This window comes from Meleagris gallopavo, chromosome 4 (genome assembly GCF_905368555.1).
Source record: "Meleagris gallopavo chromosome 4, MGAL_WU_HG_1.1, whole genome shotgun sequence".
NCBI classification, from domain to species: domain Eukaryota; kingdom Metazoa; phylum Chordata; class Aves; order Galliformes; family Phasianidae; genus Meleagris; species Meleagris gallopavo.
This window is the reverse complement of record NC_139407.1, coordinates 3,811,337-3,838,484: the sequence shown is the minus strand read 5'-3', so window position 1 is coordinate 3,838,484 and position 27,148 is coordinate 3,811,337. Positions and strand designations below refer to the sequence as shown.

The window sequence follows — 27,148 nt, the reverse complement described above, 5'->3', positions numbered from 1 at the left end:
TTGAGTAAGTCCTGTAATGGAGAGTGATAGACATTCTATGGAAGGTATCCACATGGGGACCACGACCTGAAAAATGACATGCTTTTTCATTGTTGGATTAGTCATTTTTGGAGATCTCCCCTCCTCTGCATGCCTTACAGAATGTTAGGTAACACATCTTCGCACAGAACTGGCTGTAAATTTTACCAATCTATTGAAGTACTCTTGTTTTTAAAAGGATTTTCCTTACAAAAGTGTTTATACTAGTGTTAAAACTGCCAGGAAAAATAAAAAAAAACAGGTTTCCCATAAGCCCTGATAGTTTTTCCTGCTCCCACCTCTTATCATACTGCATACTGACAGAAGCATTGTACTTGCATCTCATCACTCTTTGCCACTGTCTTGTGTCCACCTCAGTGCTTTCTCTCTCTTTACTCCCAGAGCATATGGAGCATAATCACAAGCAGAAGAACACAGCATATGCAGTAAGGAGGGAGATTTGATCATATATACTGTTCCCGACTCCTTTAAAGCTGGGCCTCTTGGCAAAGTATTTGTTTGCCAGGCCAGATTTCAACTTGTTCTTCATTTCAAATCGAAGTTTCTCTTCTGTGAAGAACTGCTTTCCTGCTGAATCGCACCCTCCTTCTGTTGGCTTTGAATTTGTCGAAAAAATATGCCACAAGAAACTGTACTTCGTTCTTTTATGTTTTTAAAACCAAAAGGATTTCATGAGAAAGAGCTACCTGCAGACATTTAGTCTCAGCTGAAAAGTTAAACGTTTCAAATATTCAAAACTGCCTTCAAAAACAAGGCATTTACAATTAAGTGTATTCTAAATTATAGCGTTAGCTAATAGCCTTGTCATGAAACCGTTCAAGTCATCACACAAGAGGTGTTACACGTTAATTTGTTTAAATTAGTGTGGGTGGATAGGCTGTTGATTTCTGATTATAACACCTGAGGTTGATTCTTTTCAAATTTAGAATGCTCTGCCATCTACTATTGGTTCTCACTCTTTAATAATGAGAGATTTGTTGTTCTTTAGGCTTGCTAAGTCCGATGGTTATAGCAGAGAGAATATGGAAGTCCTTATAGAGAATAGTGTTCATGCAATGTTAGTTTTGTCCCATTTTCACACCAGTTTCTTTGAATTTTTTAACCTGAGTTACTCAAACACAATTTTGTACTTTGTTAGAAATCTTTAACTCTTCGAATGCCATTCAAACGAGGCAGTGAACAGTGATTTATTAATCACATTACATGCAGGAAAGGTAAATTTTCTATAAAAATCAGTTATCCATTTTCATTAGTCGATCAAATAAATCTCTAGCAGAAAAATGAGGTAAGGAAGGTGTGTCAAGTGAGAGGCCATCAAGATGTCCTATTCGTTTCTAAATTATGTCACCAGAAGTGCTAGTTTACGCAAAGATGAACGTAAGAGTACCACCCTAGAAAACATTTTGCTTTTTTAAATAAATAAATAAATGAAAAATGAGCTGAAATCAAGTATAAAAAGGGAAGGTACATTTATATGGCCATATCAGTCCATTTGAGAGACACGATCTGATCTTCAGAAGACCGTGATATATGGTACTGTTTGATTACTTTTAGAGAAACCAATTGTAACATTGGGAACTCTTTCAGAAATCAGTGATATTTTCCCCCTCTGCTTTCCGCACCCTCTGCCCCTCCATTTTTATTTTCCCAATACAAAACTCTAAACTTGCAGGAAAAAAATTCTTCATATTAAGAATTTTTTCAAATGTTATTGATGCTACAGACTAATCAGCTTGGTTATTGACTTTATTTTTTTCTACTAAGCTGACAAATTTCTTGACAAACTGTTTATTATCTATTTATTTCTGGAGCAGATGTTTGTTTTCTGTGTGAGACGTAAATTGCAGGATGTGTTAGAGGTGATGAAGTTTACACTTTCCATAGCCTTCAAAAGTTGTTGTAAAAAAGCACCAGCTGTGTTCCCATGGCTTATCACTAAAATGCCCTACTCACATGTACATGATCCTTGAAATTCTGGGAGTGACTGATTTCATTGAGTCAATTCTGAAACCAAATAATACGGATTTGCTTAATTAGGGGAAACATAATCTTGAAATATGAGATTTTTACTTTTTTTCAAACTCTTAGAAATCCTTAAATGCTTAAGCCCATATGTTCTTCATGCTGTGCGAAACTGTTCAGAGGGAACAAAGCCAATTAAAACTTCAGATATCAAGTGAAACTAGATAGCTGAGCAAGATGCATGCTTCCATGGGTTTGCATGAAGGATTTCAGTCTGTAACCAAGGACAAGTGGGTGTTGAAACCCAGCAGACTTTTTTTTTTTTTCTGTTGGCTACTGAAGAATTCCTGGCAGTTCAGGTAGGATGTGGCAGTGCTGCAATGCAGGATGGACAGAGCTGTGGTGAAGACACTGTGCTGTGGGGATGTGGCAGAATGAACCTTGTGCCAAGTCATGATCTGCTACTGCAAGTCTGGCAAGCCCCTTCCAGGCTTTGTGAATGATGTCCAGGACTGCTTTTACCTCCTGAATGTGTTAGGAATGGAAAGGTAGGAATGTTAACTGTGAGGCACATTTCTTTCTACTCTACTACAGTATGGAATAACGTGTGTTGCAGAGGAGAAAAACAGAGTGACGCTATGTATCTGTGCAGACTTCACAAATAATGCTCGTGGATGTCACACGTTTAAAATGAATGCTCTAATAATAACAAAAATCTTGTTAAAAGGTAAAAATTTATATATATTTTTTCTAGTAAAAGAGCAAGACTGAGAGAATAGTTGAGGGAAGAATTTTTCCTTCCTAATTCTGGCTGCATGCATTGCAGTGAGGATTGCTCATTGCATAAATCCTGGCAGGAGTACCTATTAGAAGCATCTTCCCTTGAAAGGGGCATGGTAGTGAGAAGAGGTGAAACCTGTATTTCACAAGAATCAAAGCTGGGGAAAAAAAAAGAAAAAAAACCCTTAATTGTGAGATAATACATGGACAGGGCATAAAGGGAGCTGACATATGAAGAATTTTCCTGTTCACTTGAACCGATTCAGCCAGGAATGCTTGAATGTTTTTTCACAAAATTTGCCAGTGCTTTTGGTGGGGAATTGATTTTGCTCAGGTGTGATGTGGCTCCAGCTGGCTTTGTTAGCAGACCTTTCCAGGCTGTGGGTCCTGGCTTTTTGCAAGTCCCTTCGATGCAGATTTGCTTACCATCTATTTTACTTCTGACCTGCTTCTTGCCTTGTAACCCACGCAGCTGCAGCCATCCTATGCATCAACAAAGGGAGAGTCAGGCTGCTGTGAGGATGCCTCTGTGACAGTATCTGACATGCTGGTGGTTCAACACCTCTGTGTGGATGATGAGGGCCTTTTTGTGCATTTATTAATGCTATAGTCAAAGCTGTGATGAAATAAGCTGGTTTTGTTTTGCTATGTTTTGTGGGGTTTTTAGTGTTTTTTTTTTTTTTTTTTTTTTTTTTTTCCCAGTTTTTTGTTTGATGTGTCAACTTCAGTGACTGCCTTCAAGCAACACTTAGTAATTTGCAGAATTGAGTGATCACAGTGGAAAACCTTGGGGCTACACTCTTTCCACAGTAGAAAGTTCCTTTATTCCTATGCACTGTTGCACGCCTATGATATCTTTGCAACACAAAGCTTTGCGTGTTGGTTGGGAATAGTTACTCAAATATCTTTTTCAGAAAACAGTGATCTAAAGAATCTATCTCCAACATTTTGGCTTACTGGGGCCTCAGTGAGTGAAGAGAAATTGTCTTGGGCTGCATGTACATGTTCTCTAAAAGTAATGCCTCCTGTTTATTTCCATGGAAACAACACCAGATACAAAGAGCACGACGACACTATTTGACAGCACATTCTCAGCTACAAGACACCATTTTTTCAACGTATTCACCACCATGAGCTGTGCATTTTCTCCATGATGAACAAGAGCCTGCATTCTGCACTTGTAAAGATCTGCATGGCCATCCAGAACATGGCTTGTCTTTCATACTGCTGTCAGCACTGCTAAAACGCACCTCCCACTGCCTCAGTGTGCTCACATCCACTGTTTGGTCTCCATCAGTCATCATGTCAATGGGTGCCATTTTTTCTGCATGGAGGAACTCAGTTATGCACCTTTCCTTAAAAGCACTTCCATGTCAGGCACCACTTTGCTGCCATAAGACATATGGCAGCAAATTGTAACAGAACATTGGTGGGAAGGTTCAACCCCTGCTGTTTACCACCACCATCTGCCTCTGACATTGTGGGCCAGCAAAACAAGATAGGAGACATTACTTTCAGAGCAGCCCTTATAAAATATATGATACTGTATAAGAAACAAAGCATTTTAATTTTTAATATTTTTTTTTTCCTTAAAATATTTTTAAAAAAGAAGTAAGAAAGGAAACAATGAAACTAGTGGGATATCTAACCTTGTTCTTGTGAAACTGAAATATCACTCTGGTTCAGTGGCAGCGACTGGAATTCTCAGTGAGCTCTGAAGGTCTTCATCAGAGATTTTTGATGAAATTTTAATCTTTCTGTACTTAGTCCTTGAAAATAGTTTTTCACAAATACACATACTGCCAAAAAGTGATGACATGAATGAGGTGTGACTGAAGAGAGGGGTTTTTCTCTCTAGTGGCAGAAGGATTATGAAAGTTTGGATAAGAGACATAAGATTTTTTAGTTGAATCAGATTTTTTAGTTGAATATCTGATTGGATCTCTATATATTCTTTATAAAAATTTGCAGGTCATGTATTTATATCAGCTGAAAATAGTGCCGCTAACATAAATTGATGATTTTCTTGCAAACCTTGAAACCTATCCTCAAACCCCTTCGTCAAAACAGAAAGCACGGCTGCGTATTCTCCACTGCTCAGAGGACTGTGTTTAGCCAGCATACCAAAATGCATACAGTTATTTGCCATCACTTAAGTCAGCACTGTACAGCCTTGCCCTCCCTGTGCCCTGGTTTCAGTTGATGCTGATGGTTTGGATGTTGTCAAGTTGTTGGATACTCTCAAGTGAGCCTATCTCAAATGTTTAAAGCCAATCAACGTAATCTGCTGTTAGCCTGAGATTCTGCCTTGTAAAACACAGTAATCATAGTTTGCAGTCTTAATGTACGCTTGTTGAAAACTAAGCTTTTAAATTTAGTTTAAATATTTAGATACACGGGATTTTCAGAGTTGCAATAAGCATATGTGCGAAATTTAGATTTGTAACAACAATGGCTCTGTTATGACTTCTTGTAAAATGCTTTTAGCATAATGATTCCCTTAGCAACATGTAGTTCATCAATTCTGAATATATGATAAGTTCAAAATGTGCTGGAGAGGTGTCTGGAGATAACTGGGGGGTGTTTCTGTAAGTAGCTTAAAAATTTTGAGAAGATCCTATTAGATTTCCCTCCAAGGACAATTGTTCTTAACCTAATAGCCACAAAACAGAAATAAATAGAAAATAATAAAAAAAAAAACAACCTCCTTGGGGGCACTGTTACTGGGAATAAGAATCTTCCTATTTCACCTGTTACCTATCAAGCAATCTTGATTTGCTTTCAGCTTCTTGACACAAATTAGAAGATTGAGCAGCTGCTTCATTTTCAGAAGAATACTTGACATATTTATCTTCTGCTTGATGAATGGAGAGATGAGTTATTCTGTAAAGCAGAGTCTGAATGATGAGTCTAAACTATTAGCAGGGAATTTTAATTGATGCCATGCTGAGAATGCTGCGGGTTGTTTACAGATAGTTCTTAACTTGAGAGAAAAAGGTTTTCATTTTGGGGCACATAATTCCTACTCCTGTTTGCAATTTGTTTCAAAAGGGAGGGACAAAAACCATTGAGCATGAGATATTTCCTATTTTGGTGAGCGTATTTAGTTCTATTGCCATATGGTTTTTATTGTAAGCCTGCGATAGTGTGATAGCTTTCTGCTGATCTGATAAATTGCCTAGCCTGATTAGTGGTTGTCAGTAAAGTGTGTCTATATAGTGTTGTCTTAACATCTAATTAGATGTATAGAAGCATTACTGTGTTAACTGTAATGTAGAAGACTAATTAGTAAACTCCCATAGTGTTTAAAGGGTGTGCCTGACATTCTTGTCAGTACGTTTTGATTATTTTGCCAGTTTTTAGTATGAAAAATACATGTTCTACTATGCTGAGAAGATTCCATACCCTATTCATATTGCTGGACTAGTTCTCCATTTTTTTTTTTCTTTTTAAATATGGGCAGCAGTTGGGAGTAAAGAAAACGTGTAACTTTCATACTCCTGATACCATGCCATTTCATACGTGATTCTTGGTGTTGTTTCTATTTCAGGCTACTTTTGTAAAGGACTATATGGTGCCTCTGCACCACTCAAAAACAAATGTGAGTTGGCACCCTCATTCTATGCTGCTCCTTTAGTGGGTTTTATACTTGGTGGAAAAGTTCTGGAATAAGATTTTGCATGTATGCTAACAACTCAGTGTGTTTCTTTTTGTTCTCTTGTGGAACTTGCATTTAAATGTCACTTGGAAAAAAAAAAAGCAAAAATAAAAGCTGTACCTGTGTTGTTTGATAAAGTGATCATAGGTATCAGATAGAATTATATTTTTAGTGCAAATACATTTTCTATTTTTGTATGTTCCAGTTTCTTTTAGTGCAGGAAACTCAGAGGAGAGCAATCTTCATTTTTTTCTTGGAGTCTTCTAAAGTGAGTACTTCAGTAGCAATAACAAGCAAGCCCATGTGTAATTGTTTTTACCTTTGCTTTTCCCCTCAAGACTTCTCCAAATGCTCCTTACTTTTGCGGGTGCCTGGCCTGCAGTTAAATGCAACTCTCACTTTCCGAATTAGTTTCTCCCTGTTTGGATTTATGAATAAGTGTTAGAGCTGAATGTAGGCCACCTACCTACATGTGCTTTCGCATTTCTCTCTTTTCCATTATTTCTTGTTTCCTAGGGCAAACTTGATTTCTGTGGAACTCTATACATAGAAGGGGTCTTTAGTCAAGTCCTATTTGTTGGGCCTGTGCTTAGCAAGTATATTCTCCTGCATTTCAGAAAGGGAGAATGGAATGACATTGGCAAGGTGTATTCATTCCCATTATTTAGTTTAGACTTAGAGCATGACGTGTTTTGAAATTGTGAACAAATATCCTGGTCATGTAGTAAAAAGTGGTTTGTTCAAATGATGGCGGTTTGTAGATTAGCTTTTTTGAAAGCTTAGTAAATTTTGTGATGTGTTTGTTATAACAGGTTGCCAGAATTTAGTTCTTGAAATTTGTGCTTATGAACTCTTTCAACAAGAATTCCTAGTTAAATATATTTTTCTGGAGAGAATAAAAACATTAGTGCCATTAGCAAGGAAGGATGCTCGCTTACTTAAAGTAACAGCAAGCCTTCGTGATCAGAGATCTCCTAAGTAAACAGTTTAAAAGAGAAGAAACATCCAAGTACTACAAATGCTGTTAAACATTAAAGCAATAAAAATGTGTGAATTCAGTGTAAAATATGTAAATGTCCAAATTAATAAAATTAGTCTTCAAATAACTGTAGATGTTAATAGAGGAGACATAGCCTGTGGGTCAGCTCAATAAGCCGCTTAGTACAGAAGTATTTCACTGATTAAGAGTACACTGATTGGTACGGATTGCAGAAAAAGAGACTGCAAGTAAGCAGGGAGCAATTTTGGAAAAAAATAAAAATAGTGCACTGGAAAAGCAGTCATTACTACCAGACTGCGTAGGTGAACAGTTTTGCTTGTCTAGACTGTGGAAGGCTCTGCGTCCAGATCTTGTGGAATCAAAAATATGGTTATTCTTGACAAGGAGCTGAAGGCAGGTGATGAATGGTGTAAGGTATCTGTGGAAAGCTAAAATTTACCTCTGTTGCATCCCGTCTTATAGGGAGAATGGGAAAACAAATCATTCAAAATGATGGAGTGCTCAGGCATTATGGGGTAAGGGCCCATTAAATACAGATAGCTTATTATTAAATGACACTGCAGAGCTCACTCAGGCCGGTGGTGAGCTGATTTGGGACCCCACGTGACTGCTTAAGGAAGTCTCCCACTGCTGAGAAGTGGTTCCTGTGAGGGCAAGGCTTATGGCTTAGCCAAAGAGTTAAACAGCTTTTAGAGCAGTCTGTGTTGCAGGATGGCTGTGTGTTACGTAGCTGGACCAGGTCACGTCCAAAGCTGCCGGCAGCATCTCTGGCACCATGCTATGCTGAGTACCTCTGTCTCAGCCTCAGCATTCAGCACAGCGCGATCATATTGTTTAGTAGCACATTTGGAGGAAGTTGTAACTGCAGGGTGGTATACATCAGTGGGTTGTCAGAGTTACAGATCAGACTTACAGAGCAGTGAGGTGCTGGAACAGCTGCCCAGACAGGCTGTGGATGCCCCGTCCATCCCTGGAGGTGTTCAAGGCCAGGTTGGATGGGGTCCTGGGCAGCCTGGGCTGCTATGGAATGTGGAGGTTGGTGGCCCTTGTGGCAGGAGGGTTGGAGATTCATGATCCTTGAGGTCCCTTCCAACCCTGGCCATTCTGTTTGTGTGACCTTCTGGGTGGCAGAGGATGGCCACTGCAGCACAGTGCCTTGTTTGCATTTTATGAGGGACCTCCTGTTTTATTCTGTTAGCTCACCATATCAGAAGCAGATGTTGGTTGTGCGGCTGAACCTTCTGTTAATGTTTTGTCACTGTGTGACAGTGTCAGCAGAGTCTGACAAAATAGTGTCTGACGTGGAAGTGCTTTTAAGAAAAGGTGCATAACTGAGTTCCTCCATGCAGAAAAAATGGCACCCATTGACATTTGCTGACGACTGATGGAGACCAAACAGTGGATGTGAGCACACTGGGTGGTGGGAGGTGCATTTCAGCAGTGCTGACAGCAGTATGAAAGACAAGCCATGTTCTGGATGGCCAGATTTTGTGCATCACTGGTGAAAATGCACAGCTCATGGTGGTGAATACATTGAAAAAATGGTGTTTTGTAGTTGAGAATGTGCTCTGTCAAATAGCGTTGTTGTGCTCTTTGTATCTGGTGTTGTTTCCATGGAAATAAACAGGAGGCATTGCTTTCAGACTGACCTACATATAAAGAAGCAAAATAAATATTCTGTATGAAAAATAATTAGTAAGTCATGATGATCTTGAATGATAATGTCTTTGGTTTTGTTCTGCTGTCAGTTCATTAGTCATTTGCCTTCATAGGCCTTGAGATAATTCTATAAAAACTTTATTGCTGTATTGTTTTCTGGTTGCATTTAAGTTACTATTTTAAATACATTGGGCTTGTAAGAAGTTTACTCCTGCTTATCTACCAATACAAATTTTTAGCTATTTTGTGAAAAATGAATAGTCATGACATAGTTACTTTGAATGCTAGTTGACAGCAAATTCAGACACCTCTGGAAATTGAGGTAAAGATATTTTCTAAAAACTACAGAATTTTCTGAAGTTAAAAGGTGCAATTTGGTTGGTTATTTATTAGAACACTAATTAAAGTTAAGACCAAAATAAGAATCAAATTTTGTTTGATGAAAACTTGCAAGCAGAGCTATTGAAGGCAGAAAACTTGGATTCCTTCTTAACAAAGATGAAACCATTAAATGTTCATTACCACTAAACTAACTGAAATATGCTGTTGCAAGTAATCCTTCTTCATACCATTAGGTTTGTTCTTCTAACGCCTCCCATCACTTCTGATTTATGTTATGAAGATCATTGCTTAGGATCTGATCTCTTCTAGATGAAACCATGGCAGATGGCCTCTTCAGGGTTTTTCAGGGTAAACGGATTCCAGTTGTTTAAGTTATAAATAATTACTAGCCCAATGTTGCAGATACTGGTAACAGCTTGAATAACTATTCCTTCACATAAATACATTATACGTCATCCTAAAAGTGAATAGTTTTTTGAATTTCCATAAACAGCAAGGCAGGCATTAGACTGAAGGCCTACGTTAAAATTAGGACTCAGAGAGCTACAATAATACTTTATGGGGTTCTAATTAGACAGTAGTTACTGGAAACAATCTTGTTTGTCTGGCAGCTGTCAAAAAGTAAATTGGTAACAAAAGAAAAAAAAAGTTGAAGTATGAGGTAGCCCTTCTAGTTTTTACGTTTCTGGTTAGCTTAGTGAAATAAATGTCTTTTGATGAATAAATAAATAAATCCAAAGAGAGGCCAGAAGATTGGATAAATGTCAGCATAGTTCTCTAAACTGAAATTAGTGGAATTCTCAAAGGTGCCCTCAAATAGTTTCAAATTAAGCCTGAACTTAATCTATTATAAGCTTTATAAAAAATGGAACAAAACTTAAAAGCTTATTTTATATGACAGAAATACCATTTTGAAGTGTTTTCTTACTGTGTAACAATTAATGAGTAAATATTTAGTGGTAATGTTTTTATGCTGTGGTTGTTTGATAAATAATGCACAAAAAAGTAAAAAGAAAATTGAATCTTTAAATAAAATACTTACTGGAGTGCTTTTAATTAAAAATTACCGACAGTAATGGCTAGCCACATTCTCTGTCCTTAAAGAATCAGCAGAGTATACGTTCAGGGAGTAGGCTGGCTGTAATGGGTTTAATTATTATTCTCAATTTTTTATTTAAATATATAGAATGTGAACCAACTAGAACAGCATTGAATTTCTCACAAGTATTTCTGTCAGTTTAATTGGGGTGCTGTGATTGCCATCCTGTCATTCCAGTGTCACTCACCCTAAAAGAGATTCTGAAAACTAAAATTATCTGAAATTAGGTAAGAATTATATTGAGACTCAGTGTTGATCAAGCAATAATGGCCTTTTGGTATAGCCAATTATAAGAGCAAGAGCATCTAAACATTCAATGTCTTTAATTCCAGCACTGATGACCTTCATCTGCTACAGGTGCAGTATGACAGGCCTGTCACAGAAACAGTAACCAAACTGGTCACAGGAATGAGGATTCCATATTTAGGGTTGTCAGAGAAAGGTGGTTTATGACTGCACAAAAAATAGTATTTGACAGAAGAACTTCCATTAAAAATACATTTCTGACTAAGAGGAGATGCTTCTCCTTTTGGACCAGCTGTGGTCCAAAGTAGCATGTGTAGTTGGACACTTAACAAAATATGTTTTTCCCTTTCCTTAAAAATCCGTTTAAATTCAGTATCCATTGCCTGTCATTCGAAACAGGGGTGTTTAGTGGTTTAATTATGCTTTTCAGACATCTAACCTTTATTGGACTGAAAAACCTTATACTTCTGTCATTATATTGTAAGTCAGTCAGGGTCTGCCTTATTCAAAGAGGCTTTTATCTCTTGTGATGAACACACTTTTCTTCTCTAAATAAACTGTGTGGAAAAGCTTTGTGATATAGACTTGTCCTTCTACATATGTAGAAAACAAAAAGTCCTTTAAAGACCTATCTTAGCCTCCTATGCCTAGTAGTTTGGATAACTGCACACACAACTTTGTTATTTTGTGGAATCATAGAAAATCCCCAGCTGGAAGGGACCCATAAGGATCATTGCTCCACACAGCGTGGCCCAAAAATCAGACCGTATGACTGAGAGTGTTGTCCAGACGTTTCAGCAAGCTCAAGGCTATGACAGCTGCCCTGAGGAGCCTGTTCCAGGGCCTGACCACCCTCTGATGAAGAACCATTTCCTGATATACAAGCAGACCCTCCATTGACACAGCTCCATGCTGTTTCCTTGTGCTCTGTGGCTGCCACCAGAGAGCAGAGGTTAGCACTACTTCTCCATGCCCCTCAGAATGAGCTGTTGGCCACCGTGAGGCCTCCCTTCAGCCTACTCTTTTCTAGGCTGTAAAAACTAAGGGACCTCAGCTGCTCCACATGCTTTGTCCCCTCTTTGCAGCCCTCCTTTGGATGTTCAGTAATAGTTCTATGTCTTTTCTGTACTGTGGTGCCCAAAACTGCACACAGTGTTCAAGGTGAGGCCACACCAGCTCAGAGCAGAGCAGGACAATCCCTTCCCTTGCCCGTCTGGCAGTGCTGTGTTTTATGCATCCCAGGGTATGGTTGGCCTTCCTGTCTCCTTGAGCACACTGTTGACTCATATTCAACTTGTTGTCAGCTAAATCCCCCAAATCCCTTTCAGCGGGGCTGCTCCTCCAGCATCTCATCTCCGGGTCTGTATGCATAGCCAGGATCTCTCCTTCCCGGGTGCAGAATCTGGCACTTGTTACTGTTCTGCTTGACATGGTTGGTGGTTGCTCAGCTCTCTAGCCTAGTTCACTCTGCAAGGTCTCTTCACCCTTGACAGAGTCAAACAACTTTTCCCAGTTTAGCAGCATCAGCAAACGTTCTCCTTCTAGTTCTACATCCAAGTTATTTATGAAAATGTAGAAGAGTAATAGCCCTAAAATGGAGCTATGGAGATCCCCACTAGTGACCAACCATGTAAGCCCATTTACTATTTGCCTTTGGGCCCAATTTGTCAGCCAGTTATTCCCTCATCACTATATTCTTGTAGAGCTGTATGCTGGACGTTTTATCCAGAAGGATATTTTGTGACACAGCATTGAAAGCTTTACTGAAATGCAAAAAGATAACAGTTGATGCTGTACTTTCTGGATTTTCTGAATGCTGCGCTTACTGCTGATCTTATGACTCCCCTGAAGAATGTCCATCTGCCAAGCACTTAGTATGGTTTTAACACATACACTTCCCAGTCGTGCCTTTAGAGTTGATTTGGAGCTTTGGCTTAAGCAGCTTGGCAATTGCATGTAGTTAAATATATGCAAACTCACAAAGCGAAAACATGTTATTTGTTCTTGTTCTCACAACTATGCTTTTTTTTTTCAAGGCTCTGTTTTTTTTTTCTTTGTGCTTGGGCGTCAGATGTGTCTTGAATTTCATGCAGGGATTTTGAGGAAGGATTAGGCAGCCTTTTGTCATTCACCTGTAGACAGAAAAATGCAAGGAGTGCATACTGTTGCTTTGATTTTGAAATCTCTGAAGAGAATGGTGACATCTAACTTTTGTTGAACAAAACATTCCTTAGAGTTATTGTGAGCAAGAACCTGTAGAAAAACAATGTTGTATTAAATTATGGTACAGAGGTTGCTTGTTAATATGGTTTCAAATGACAAACTCTGCATAGGAAAATACAAACTTGGCAACATATACATATATAAAGATATTTTACGTAGTATACGTAGGCATACTGTCTGCTTCTTCTAACACATTGACATTCTCTTGCAATCTACACAATGCAAAGAGGTAGAATTATAATGCTGAGAACAGACCAGGGAGAAAGAAAAACGCTGTTGTGGTTTCTCTAAAGGGCCTTGAGTGATTTAAAAATGCTTTCAGCTACACTCAGAAAGTGTTTTTCTTTCTGCCAGAAAGAGTGTGTGGACTATGGAGACAAACATTCCAACATTTTTAAATCTTTAGAAAACCAAAAGCCTTTAAAGATTTCTTGTCACCACTTGGATGTAGTGGTTGTATAGTGGATAGTCGAAGGAATTTTACCTGCAATAATATTTACAGGTGTATTTGCATATTAAATTGATTTTATTTTTAATGATCAACTGTTTTGAGTAATGCATGAAGTTTGAAACCTTTATTATGACAGATTCAGGACCTTGAAAGGCTAAGGAAAACTAAAAATGTGGCAGTACGTAACAAAAAGTAGTAAGCTTTGGATTACTCTAAGTTAGAAATGGTATTGTCAGTTATGGTAAGGAGAAATAAACATGTAAATAAAGCTAGTTCTGGAAAACTGTATAATCTTAGAATATGGCATCTACCCTAGTGATGAGAGTTGATTCTGTGGTTATATTTTTGAAGAACTGCCGAAGTGACGCATTTTTAAGCATGGCTAAGTTACACCAAAGCTTTGTTTTGTTGGTACAGATAGGAATACAGATGGGTATAATTGTGTCCTTCACTCTTCACGTAGTGCTGAAATCTGTCATTAAGAAAAATGAGAATTTGAATTCAGAGTCTTGCATCTGCTTGGTTCAGAAGAGTTTGACTGTGTATATGCAGTAGCTACTGGTACCAGTAGACTTTAATTGGTACCGTCTTTCTGGGTGTCACTTGAATTATTTCTGGGCTTGTGTGCTAGTTTGTTTGTTTGTTTGTTTGTTTTGGCTTCTGCTGAATTATATTGAACTGGAATACAGCATTGGGATGGTTACATATATTCTAATATGATTTATAAAAAAAAAAAAAGTAATTTTTAAGCTTGAATTTGAGCTTCTTATGTCTAAAAACACAGACTTAGTCATTATGCTGTTAAACTGTGGTTACACTGAATTGTTCTTGCTATACACAGCAGTTGTAGGATAATACTGACTAGTTGGTTAAGTAGAGCCTGTGGCTCCCTTGTGATACAAAAGCAGTACAAGCTCCTGGAGCTTTCCAATGCCTCCAGACCATGAATTTGCATTTCCATTCAAATCAGAATAATTGATTGGAAGTCACAGCTTGATAAGACTCAAGCAATACACAGCGAACAACAGGGACTGTATTTCTCTTGCCAGAGCTCCGCAATTGAAGGCTATTTGCATTTAAATATTCCTGCAGATCTACTCCTGGAATATTTTGCTGATATGCCAAGTCATGCAGTGTGTTAAGACGCAGGACAAATACCATTACTTTGTTGCTCTTTGGACTCTTCAAACACAGAGAACAAAACAGTTTAGCTTAGGTAAAGAATAGAATGTTTTGTGCTTGATTAAATTCTGGTTTATGAAAATTGCTAGATCCTGGTAAACACTGGAAAAAGCATGAACATCTTCTGTACTTCATCTTAATTCAGCCTTTGGTGAGGCCTTTGTTACCTGAATCTAATTGTATTCATGCTAAGTTTACCATTTCTTTTCCCTTGTAAGATTAATGAACTGTTTTATTTCATGTAACCGGTTAGTTTCTAGTAAATCATCCTTAACTAAACCTCTATTGAATCTACAGTTCTCTTTTTCCTTTTCCTTGCCAGAATTCTAAGTAAAAATTGTTTCCCTGAGGAAAGTAATTCATGGGAACTGAATTAAGATTTTTTTTTTTTCAGGCAGTTTATTTGTGATAGTTATTCTTCAGTTGAATAAGGAAATGCGAAATCCTTTCAATTACAGTCTCTATGGCTGTAGACATCAGTTTGACTTGTCAAGGCAAAAGCAAGTTTTGAGTAATTCTGTGTTCTCAGAGGAACCGGGATAGGATTGTGGATTTAGTGAGAAGATTCCCTGTGCTCACAACTAAAGGCAACAAATGAGGGATTTAATGATCTTTTATTGAGGCGTGATGGTGGTGGTAGTCTTTAGAATGGTCTCCTTGCAGATGCTTGGAATGAGGCTTTGGTGCAGGTGGACTGGATGCACTGCTGCCAAACATCCACTTCTCGCTGCAGCTGTGGCTCACGTAGGCACTGTGACTCTAAACTAACATCTGTTTTAAACAGGTTGTAAAATTTCCAAGAGCCTAGACTTCTTGCCAGCTGCCATCATAGAGGAGCAAATGATTAAACTGTGGTAGATTTGTCTCAGCTGTGTGGAAACTGGTAACGGCTTCAAGTAGTTACCTTTGTCATACTGAACTACAGCTGTCGTTTAGGGTTTATGCTGCTTTGTCAGTTTTAAGTACTAGGCATATCCAGCTGTGCAGAAAATCATTTTGTAGAACATTCCCTATGCCAGGTTCATCTGTGATCAAATCAAAACTGCAGTACAAAACACTGTATGCTCATATGTGGTATGTGGAATAGTATTTTCAGGTTAAATTGGCCCATACTCACCCCAAGTATGAGGATTAGACGGCTCCAGAGGTGGTGGATTTTGACTCTACACTGATACATCTCTGGAAGAATTCACTGTACACTGAAACATGCAGTAGTATAGGTTTGTTTTTGCTGAAAATTTACTTGAGATTTGGTAGACAACGGAGGTTTGGAAGCAAAGAAAGTAGGCTGATGCATAAAGCTACTTTAAAATGCAAGACTAAAAGAAATATAAGGTAATAATTAATAAGAAATAATAGAATATCAGTAAGGTTCTTCAGTGAAGACCTGAACCTTTTGCTCTTTACATTGCATTCTTCTGGGGGAGACCTAAAGAAAATTAACACATTTATTTAAAATGCATTTTTTGAAGTAGGTGGGTTTTTTGTGTTGTTTTTTTTTTTTTCTTCAGCCAAAGTTAATGCCTAGTTTCTGTTCATCTGCACCAAAAAACCTACCACCCATGTGTATAGTGAAAAGTTCTTTTAACGAGTTACAGGTGGATGTTACCGAAATGGAGAACCACTTCCCCAAAGCTGTTTTTCTTCATTCAAGTGGAATGTAAGTTTGACTCAGTATCCCTTCTACTGATTTCATTTGCTGATTGTATATTAAATAATAGCTCTTTGCCTAGCCCCAAGTGCAGGCATAAACAGAGCAGCAGCAGCTCTTCTCTTTTCATCCAGATTAAGTGACCAGAGTCACACCTCTAACAGTATTATAAATCCTCTCCTTCACTTGAAAACCTCACCTATGTGACTGTATGTGAGGAAAAGCCATGACAGGTTCCATAGCAGCAGAACCAAATGGCTTGTCTGCTTGTCTCATTTTGAAAACTCTAAACAATACTGAAATAGTTTCTACTTGAAATTCCAGAGACATAAAGACGCTACCAGAAGCAGAAATCGGACTGCACTGTTCCAGCCCTGCTCAGTTGATAAATTGTATTTCAGCCCAAACAATGTAGTAATGAGCTAGAGTACGTAGCAGAAGCTTGAAAAAAATAATATTGGGTGCTTCTTATTTACTGCTTGTTTTTCCAAGTTGCACAGCAGGACATGTGCAGATGTTTTCCCTTCTGTTCTGATTCTCTGGATTTATTTCATGATATGTTGGCTATACAATGAAGAGTATTTAAAGCACTTGGTATGCAATGTTCTGCTAGCTCTGTTCACAGAATCAATGAAAATAAACAGCCTCTTAAAGTTTGCAAGACAATGGATGTCCTGATCCAATGGAAGTGGAAACTACTGCTAAATTAGTGGCAATGAGTTTAGTCAGTGCTTCATTAGATTTCTTGTTTTGAAGCCTTTGCTGATCTGTACTCCAGTCCTGAAGGAAGTAAATGACTGAAATATTTTGTAATTGAAAAATGGATAAGAAAGTTCAATTGCATAACACTAATCACATTACATAGATGCTACTTTGCCATGTAGGGTCTTTAGCATTGTTTTACGTACGTTCCAGATCTATTCAGTCTAGTGTTGACGTACTAGTCAGTCAACCTGGTAGGTTGATGGTTTTGTTTACAATATTTCATGATGTTACAGAGTAAAACACTTAAATTCAAAATGTTATAAACAACCAGATTACAAATGCTTCAGAAATAGTGGATTAAAAAGAAAACAACTTCAAGTTACGTTAATTAAGAATGCTTTGCTCTGAAGACCTGCATTATACATTACAACTGGAAAAAATAGATCATTGCTTATGGAAGTTTCTTATATTTAAACAAACATTAAACTTAGTAGTGTAGTTCTGGAATGTGTTAGTGTTACTTAAAAGGCATTTTATTAGTGTTACAAACAGACGGCATGTAGCATTTATTGCTAATGTGCATACATGACTTTTGGCTATTTTCAGTAATATATCCTAGTTTACCGTTTCAAAAAAAGGCAGGTGTTGTGCTTTGTGTGGGGATGTTCATTTATATTTAATATCTTCCACTGCTTTAGTGCTGTTCTAGTGGTTTCAGATAACGTGAGGTACTGTATTCAAATGCTATATGGATTTAAGAGTGATGTGATTCTAAGTTATTTTGAAACAAACATCATTGAAAATAACGCTTTAATAGAAAAGTGACAAGGAAGATTTAATTTGGGGAGAAGGCACTGAACTTGCTGACACTGAAACAGGATTAATATGTTAACCTGTGCTGAAAGTGCATAGCTGTCTTTTATCCTGCATGGCATGACCCTTCAAAGTACTTTAAATAAACATGTTCTAAAAATACGTTTATTAGCTTGTTTAGATACAACTTTAAAAGCTGTTTTTTTTTTTAAGGCATGCATCCAGAGACAAGCACACAAGAAATTCCAAGTGTCAATGTTTCAGGGACTCTAAATTATTTTCAGAATTTCAGAAATTGAGAAGGGATAAGTGGAAGGAGAAAATGTTGGGCTGGTGCCAAGCGATAGCTCGTAACCCTCACAGACTTCCAAACAGCACAAGAACACCCGAGGTCTCAGGTGATGCTTCGCATAACTCTACTCTGGTGAGTGAAAAGTTGCATTTTATGATGGTTGCATGCACAAATGAATTTCAGAGGTGTTAAGCTCTTTTTTTTTTTTTTTTGAATGCAGTGTTTGCCTCTGACTGCATCGCCTTAATGCATGAAGCCTTTTGACATTATGTCTACATACTCTTTCCATTTGCTGTTTCTTCATCTTTTCTGTTATGTACAGTCCATTCTGACTTGCATGCTATAAGTCAGTATTGATGTTTTTTTGAGTGATAAAGTCTTTACACAGGAAATGAACTGATTTGGATTGCTTAGATTCTTTGCAATCCTAATCAATGCAATGAGATTTGGTTCCTGGCAATTACAGCTGGATGTTATCTACAGGTTTGCTCTTTGCTCCTGTCTGTAACAGGAACAAGGTATGATATGTCTCTAACAGTTGTGTTAGAGAGATGGAGTTTTAATTGATCTTAAAATATTCCACGTGATTCTAAAGTAGATGGTGAGTGTTCTGCATGCAAAACTATTGATAGCAGATGTTCAGACCGTATTTTGACAATACTGAAGTTATCTTGAATTGTATCAAGATACAGTAAATTTTGAATAAATAGCCTCACTGATGATAACTTAAATCCTGCAGTTTCCACTCATTCAAATAAATCCCTTTACATCAGTAGACCTTCCCAGGTGAGTAAGCAAAGTTATTTGTAAAGACTTCAAAGTGACCCATATGTAGGAGCAAAAATTGAATATGTATTCGCTTCTCTTAAACTGCGTGGGAATTGTCATCTGTACCAAAACCATGTCTGAAACATTTCCAGTTCAGTATGCCTCATCCAGTTCATTATTGACTTTAAAACTGGCACAACATATTTTCTGTCCAGAGAAGCACAAGGAGGAGCTGCTCTTCTGTTGTTGGAAATAGAAAAGTGACTGATTCCTTACAACCACTGGTGAATGTGGTATTCTGAAGAGAATTAAGAGGCAATGGTCTGTTTGAAATTTGTTGGCATTTTGTTAAGAAAAGACCTACTTAATATGGCAAAATTCTCTAGTTCAGTGGTAGATTATACAGAATGTAAGTTTCTGCTAAGGAAGAAAACAAAAAAATGGCAGCACTAAAAATTGTAAATTTTAGTTTAATTAATATACTATTACTATTATAACTTATTTCTATCTGGAATTATTTACTTTAAGATGAAAAGGAAATGAAAAACAATGATTCACAAAGTGAGAAATTTAATGTATATTATCCCCCTACTTAGTTGTTCTTTTTAATTTTTTTCTTGCTTTTATTTAATTAATAATAATGTCTAGGTAATACTAAAAGGAGACAGCTATGAATGAATTTAAATATGTGAAAATTTGCATATTTTGATATCTAATCTAGTCACTTAGCTTCGTTTGAAAATGCAAATCATCCAGATGGGATTTAGCAATGATAAACTGGGAATACAGTTCATAACAGCTGAATCAGTAGAGTTAGCAGGTTTTAAAGTTAGTAATATGAAGGAAATTCAAAAACTAACTTATGTGAAAATCTAGATTGCTGCATAGGTGATGAAGTGCTTAAAAAAAACCGGGGATTTAGACAGTTGAGGATGATAACATGTCCTGTAGTGTCATGATTGGTTGTAGAATAACAATTTTCATAACAAAAAACAGTATCTCTTGAGGCTTATCAGGCTTTCCTCTGCGTTTGTCTTCACTTCCTGCTTTCTCAACCATTATTCTTTCTATGGTACACTTTGTTATTAGACAGATGACTTGTATCATAATCTTTTTCTGGCAGTGTCTTTCTAATTTGTGGACTGTAGGCTGAAAATCCCCATTTTACTCATGAGGAAGTATAAAATCTCTTTTTAAATAAGTTTTTATTTTGGTTAGTTGTAGACTTCCATTGTTGAAATTTTTTTTGTATGATCGTATGTGAAGATAGACTGTAGGTGATATGTCTGTTTTTGCTGGGAAGCAATCCTTGATATTTTTGTTTGACCTCTACCATATTCCTTTTGTGGATACTTCTGATTAATCAGAATTTCTTCTCCAGGGCACATCTAAAAATATTGCATCTTTGCCAAAATTCATTCTTTTAGCCTCACTGCCTTTGTTACCTGGTAAAATGTTGTTTCAGGAACTGGACTGTTGCAATTCTTGCATTTCCATCCAGTCCTCAGATTTGCTCTGCTGCTGTAAGGATTGTATATTTTTTGAATCCTGCAGGAGATTGAATGTAGTAGTATAAAAATAGACCGTAAAAATGCTACAGTTTGCATGTAGTATGAAGTGTTGATAGCGATGGTAATTACTCTTCACCATGACAACAGGCTCATGCAGTTAAATGGAGATGTAGCCATGTGTGCATGATTCTGGAACTGTGATTCTGAAATATTTTTAATAGCTGTTTCATAGTAAAACTGGATTTGACTTTCACCGCCAGTTAATAAATACACTGCTTGGAAAAAAAAAAAATCACAAAAAAAAAAATCAAAACCATTTCTGTTCTGCATTTTAATACAGAGGTTGTCTTTAAAACTCCATTTTAGAACTTCTGATAAGGCTTTTCAGAACAAATTTTTGTTTCCCTTTAAGCATAGAACCCTGAGTAGTCATTTGACAGTGCCACTTTCCCAAAGGGTAATGACCCAAGAACTGCCAACACGTTTTATTAAGTTTTATGAAAAGAAATGTTTTCTGACATTGTGAAAGTAAGGAGTCTCAGAGAGAAGAAAGCAGGTTATGATCATTAACAAATTTCTCACTAAAATCAGCTGTTTTTTTCATTAAGCAAGTAACAGGGGTGCAGAAAGGCAACACAGAAGGGGAAAAGAAAAGGAAGTGGTCCCACGACGTCATTGAAATAACATGGAGTTAAATAAGATCAGTTACCCCATCTCAATTTAACTGATGTTAAAACATTCTGTCTTAAATCAAATAAATTCTGAAGTATTTCAGAAGTCAGTTAAATATTGCTGGAAACATTTTCCATTGTTGTTCAATTATTCTTTTCAAAACAAACATGATATTATCCCCAGACTTTATAACTTCAGTCTAATTTATTTGCAGATTGGAGTCTTTCTGTTCAATTCTAGATGGAACTCTGTATTCAGTAGAGAACAACACGCTGTTTCTGAGCTCTTGTTCCTGCATATGCTTTTTCTAAATTTTAAAAGTTCATCTTTCCTAATGTCCATAATGAGATTTACTGGGGAGCTATATTGTAGCACTTCGGCTTCTTACAGTAGTTTCCATATTCATATGAATATCTTAAAAGATATGGTATGTTCCAGCTTGAATTTGGCAGAGTGAGTGGTTGTACGTGGTATTCCATGTCAAGTCCTAACTGCTGTGATACTAATTATTCCATATTCAGTAACATACCTATCATACTGAGTGGGTTTAGAATCACTTTATTAATATATTTATATAACGAAATACTAATTTAAAACCAAACTTTGGCTATGTTAAGTCTTGATCAGTGCACAAAGGCCGTCTCAATTCTCAGTGTATTTGCCCCTCTGTTCTTTCTCAATCATTAGTTTTTACTTTAAGTTTGCAAGAAGACCCTTTTCTATTTAATTTTGTTTTAAAAGATCAGTTTTTGTGGGTTTCTCTAGTTTTTTGGTTAGCTTATTTGGATGATTTGGTTTTGTTTTCCTGGTAATTACTACTTTGGATAGTACTTCTTAGTATGTTTGTTTTTTTTTTCTTCTTCTATTTTTAGGATTTTATCTACTATATTTATCTTTTCTGAACTGTATGTTCGTTTGCATATAACATAAAGTTGCTGCAGTTTTTTTCCTTGTCTTAAATGCAAATTCATGTTTTTCATCTTTCTCTGACTTTTGCTAGATTGAGAAAAGAGTAATGTTTTCTACCATAATTGAAAAGGTTATGGATCTTCAAAGCTCATAATTCTATGCAGTAATATTTGCATTCTTTTTTGTCTTCTGAGAGATTAATGGATATGATTGAAAATTTTAATTTTAAATTCTTTATATGTGAGTCACTTATCTCCATACTGCATGTATCTTTTTATACAGTGATCCTGTAAGCTTATGTGTGTATTGTTAGTTCAGATGATTTGATGGAGATAGATAAATATTTTTTAATATTTGTTAAACAATTTTACTAGAAGCAGAACTTTGCATACCTTTGCCCAGTGTCTAGTGTGTATTCATGTCCTAATTCAGACCATGGGCATTATCAGAATATATGCTCTTAAAAGTTATGTAAAGCCTGTACTGGAGAGGGTATGTACTGGTCCTTGATTTGGTGAATTTGGTTAAACACACGAAACTAATGGGACGTGAACATATACGTAATGCTGAACTGTAGTCATTACTACATATCATACTCCCCACCTGAACTCTGTGTGAATGTTTATGGATGGATAGTCGTGTGAATAAATAGGTAACTTATGGTAGAATATGGGACTGTGTGAAAGTATTTAATATGATGCCATCTGCTTCTCCAAGAGAAAGTAAAATACACATTTCAGTTGTCCATTTGAAATAGGCACAGGGATCCCAAGTTGCTGGGTTTGGTCTCCTGCTGTTATCTGAGCACGGTTATAGTAAAGACAGTAATCATTCCAAAATATAATTAATGAAACAATGGAAGAGGCCAACCGTGAGGATCAGTCTCTTTTCCCAGGTAACTAGTGATAGGATGAGGTGATGGCTTTATGTTGTGCCGGGGGAGGTTAAGTTTGGATATTAAGAAAAAAAAATTATCAGAAAGAGTGGTGAGGCATTGGAACAGGCTGCCCGTGGTGTTGGTGGAGCCATTGACCCTTGGAGGTGTTCAAGAACCATGTAGACATGGTACTTAGAGTCATGGTTTAGTTGGCATGGTGGTGATGGGTTGGTGTTTGGACTAGGTGATCTTGAAGGTCTTTTCCAACCTTAATGATTCCATGATTCCAGTGATGATATACTGGGAAGGTAATTGTTGGAACCATTTGGGGTTTAATTTTAAGTTCTATTAACTATATGAAAGCTCTGAATAAGAGTAAGAACACTTTATCTGAAATACAAATTTAACACGGAACACAGAAGGTCTTCATCTGATCTTGAACTGTTTGCCTGAGTTTTACCAAGGTAGTATAATTCCTTCCTGAAAATCCTGTGAAATGGAATCCCTGTAGGTTTCTATTGACGGTGTGAGCCTGTTATTGGTCATCTCATGGGTTAAAGGGATGTTTAAGACCAGCATTCTAATTTGTTGTAAGGAAATTGAGTAGTTTAATACCCTAAAACTAGATGTAAGTGATGAAAAAAGTAATTACCTAAGATGGAGTTGGTTTCACCTGAATTACTTTCATATTTGTATAACTATTAAGTATACATTACATTAATTAGGCTGAACAACCATTTTGTAATTCAACAACCCTATGCTTAGAAAATTCTGTAGAGACACTGCTTTTGGAAATCAACTTATACTTTTAATGTAGTAGCCAGTGTGTATACATGGATAAAACTGTGAAAAAGAAAGAAATGTAATTTCAAAAGGGCCAGAATTATTCACTCTTTCTAATCAATTATATGCTGTTTAAACCTTCACTTGGGCTTTACAAGAATGCTGCTGGATGCAGCGTACAGCATATTTAATTACAGACAGAAAAAAGAAACTGTTAGAAATATTACTATCTGTGGTTCAGATGAGTCACTGATAAATTCTGTATTGGAATTGCTTGTGGAATAATGTATGAGATTTGAATAAATTTTTGGGGTGTGGGGAATTCTAAATACCTCACATCAGCTAGTGCTAGAGGTTTGTATCTCAGCTGGACTGATCCTTTCTGTTCTGTGCTGAGAAGCTGTTAGAGTCACTTAAAGTGACTCTAGATTTACCTCTCATAGGCTTTATTAAACTTCTGCAGCATTTCAATAAAAGCCAGCATTTATTCTGGTATTCTTAGACTAAAGATTCCCGTTGCCATTTTTCACTTTGTTTTTTTTATTTGCTTCACTTTCTATTTTCTTTCCTTGGATGGTCTTGAAAAGAACTTTCCTGAATGCTGGCTTCAATTTCAGAGTACATTGCTGTTATTTATCCAAGTAAGACTTTATTTAGCTTCATACTTAAGCACAGTATTTCTTTTTTCTTGGCATTAAGTATTCATTTTTACAAACATCTTTGTTCGTGGATTTGGCAAGAAGTTGCTTTTTCTAGATCAATTTACTATAAGAAGGCATTTGCAATGTATATTTCTTAAATATCTGTATAACTGTTGAAAAGAGTGCATTCGGTTCCTTTACTCTTCCCCCAGAATATTCAGTGCACTTTATTTCTCATAGCAACATGCATTCACAAGGTTGATTCAGATGTCTTTCATATCAATTATTCATAACCTGTTACTTTTTTACAGTTGAAGCTGTCTAGTTAGTCTCTCTCACTTAGGAAGAAGGCTCATCTTTTAAATGTGGAATTCTAAATGTGCTAACTTGTTGTAGTTTTGCAGAGAAGAGCTATGTCTCAGTGCAGCAGAGCTGTTTACATAACTTTTGGCTGAAGTCTCAGAAATGATTTTTCTAGTGATTTTTTAATATGGCCATAAAAATTTTAGATGTGGTCAACAGTGCAAAGAGCTCCAGAGTATACAACAAACAGTGTTACAGGTGCTGAAAGAAAAAGACCAGTACCAGATCACCATTACAGTTTTTATCTGGAAAGTAAGTTCTAGAAAATGAGAAAATCAGACAGGGCCAAGTAATTAACCTAAATTCTTGATAAGGTGAAATGGGTTAATCTCAGTTTAGCTCTGTAAAGCCTGCAGTACTGTTACTATCTGAGTACCTACCTTTAAAGAGGAGGCCATGTTTACGGGAAGCATCCAATAAATGTTTCTCCTTATTCATTTGTTGAAAGAGTAACGCGTGCGAGGAAAGGTAAGGTTTGTACTTAGCTTAAAAGAAACTGGTGTGGAATGATCCTGCGACTTGTAAAATTTCATGCTGATAATATTGGACGCTTAATTTAAATTACTCATTTGCATAGTAGCATTGCCACACCCGAGGACCCATATTTTTTTTCCATGGTATTTGCAGTACAGTATTTCTTGAATTACAAGATCTACAGATAGTTATGGGATAAGCTCTGTACTGTGCTGACCGCCACAGTCTGTGCAACTCTGTCCTATAGACAGAAATGTCTGTATGTAATTTGCTTTGGAGACTGTGTACTTATACTGGCACCTCTTGATATACATACAGGAGCTGTTTAGAGAAGGTAGAGAAGGGTAGGAATCAGAATTTCCCTCATATACCTCATTTTCTTTGAACTTCTCATTAGTTTAAATTGTACCTAATCATGTAAGTTTGTGCTATTTCTGCAACAGGATTCATTCTTTCCTTTACAAATGCTTCCAAAAATATTCTTTTAATATAAAATGGGCCTGTGTGACTAAGTAGGGAAGCCTTTTCATGCATTCATAGTAGTGTGAGAGTTCTGCTACAGACAGAAGGGGGAGAGAAAGAAAGTAGTATACTGCAGAGAGCTGTACATCCCCTAGATACATCCCTCATACATTCTCCCACTATGGCATCCTCTGTAAGAGTCTTTGCAGCACTATAACTTACATGGTGTTAGTTTAGTGCAATAGATTAGTATAAAGCACATCCTCTCTCTGCAGCTAGCCATTTTTCTGATGCAGTGTTACGTCAAAGTGTCCCAGAGCCATTTCAGCCTATTACTGCTATGTATTCCACCCAACCTGCTGGTGGTCTTTCCTGCAGCCTGATGAATGAGGACTATCTTGGAAACAGTGGCAGAGCTTTAGTTTTTAAATTAGTTTTTAAATCAGTAATTTAAATACAGTGCTCTGTAGTTGCTAGAGGAGATTAATAACACTGAATGTAGATAAAAATATACTCTTTTCTAGAGGTATGGACGATATCAATCTCTAGTTTTGTTTAGCTTGATTGCAGCTGCAATTATGACCTCCCTTCTATAGCAAAGAACAGCAACAAGAAGTGCTGGAGTAATGAACTGAAAAGGAAGAATGATTATGACTATTATGTAGGTTAAAATGCTGGCTTTCACTGTAGGTAACTTTCATGTAAGTTTGTGAAAGTCGCTTCTACTTTATTACTCCAGCCTCTAATATGATCCCAATATCATCCCAAATGATAGCATTTGGGATAAAATTTCACTTATGATTGTAACGTACTTAACTCCTGCAGATACAAAGACATTAGTCTTATCTTGGTTGACAGTGGAAAAATAAGTGAGTTTGGAAAACCAGTACAGTGGGGGAGAAGATAGCACAGTAGTCAGAGCTGTTTTCTAGAGATGAAGCTTCAGACAGGCTGAGGAATTAACAACATCAACTAGGTACTACAATGCGTATTCTCATTATTGACTCAAATCTTGATCTGGATTTGTAGGAAAAGCCACTGCTATCAATTAAATTATAAATGGATAATGGATAATGTGCGAATGTTGTGTTGCATCTGTTGACCTAAAACTTGAACACAGGAATTTCTATACTGACATGCAGAAGAACTTCTTTACAGTAAGAGTAACGGAGCCCAGGAACAGGTTGCCCAAAGAGGTTGTGGAGTCTCCTTCTATGGAGAAATTCAAGACCTATCTGGATGCCTATCTGTGCAAACTAATGTAGGGAACCTGCTTTAGCAACAGGCTTGGACTGGGTGATCTCTTTGAGTTCCCTTCCAATGCCCTGCAGTTCTGTGATTCTGTAACTGCTGGATGTGAAAGAAATCTGCCTGACCTCGTTAGGCTAATTACATCTGAGGTTAATCCACACATCCTTTCATGAAGTATGAAACGAGAGGAATAATAAGATGAGATTAACAGGGGAAAAATTAGGCTAAATTTGAAATCTGGAATGAAAACATTTGTCTGTGATGTCTGTGATAGTGTTTTACTATTGCTGATTTTCTGTCCACATGTTTAGTTGTGGATTTTTTTTTTTTCCAAC

The 27,148-nt window shown here is 37.0% G+C and overlaps 1 protein-coding gene across 2 annotated transcripts in view; it reads left to right on the top strand.

Moving 5' to 3' along the window:
* MARCHF1 (membrane associated ring-CH-type finger 1) overlaps window positions 1-27,148 on the top strand; it is a 312,318-nt gene that overhangs the window by 209,808 nt on the left and 75,362 nt on the right. For both annotated transcript variants that reach the window (XM_031553004.2, XM_031553002.2), the window contains exon 4: window positions 18,095-18,234. In XM_031553004.2, coding sequence (XP_031408864.1) covers window positions 18,133-18,234 — 102 coding nt within the window. In that variant the 5' untranslated portion in view covers window positions 18,095-18,132. The remainder of the gene's footprint in view (window positions 1-18,094; window positions 18,235-27,148) is intronic.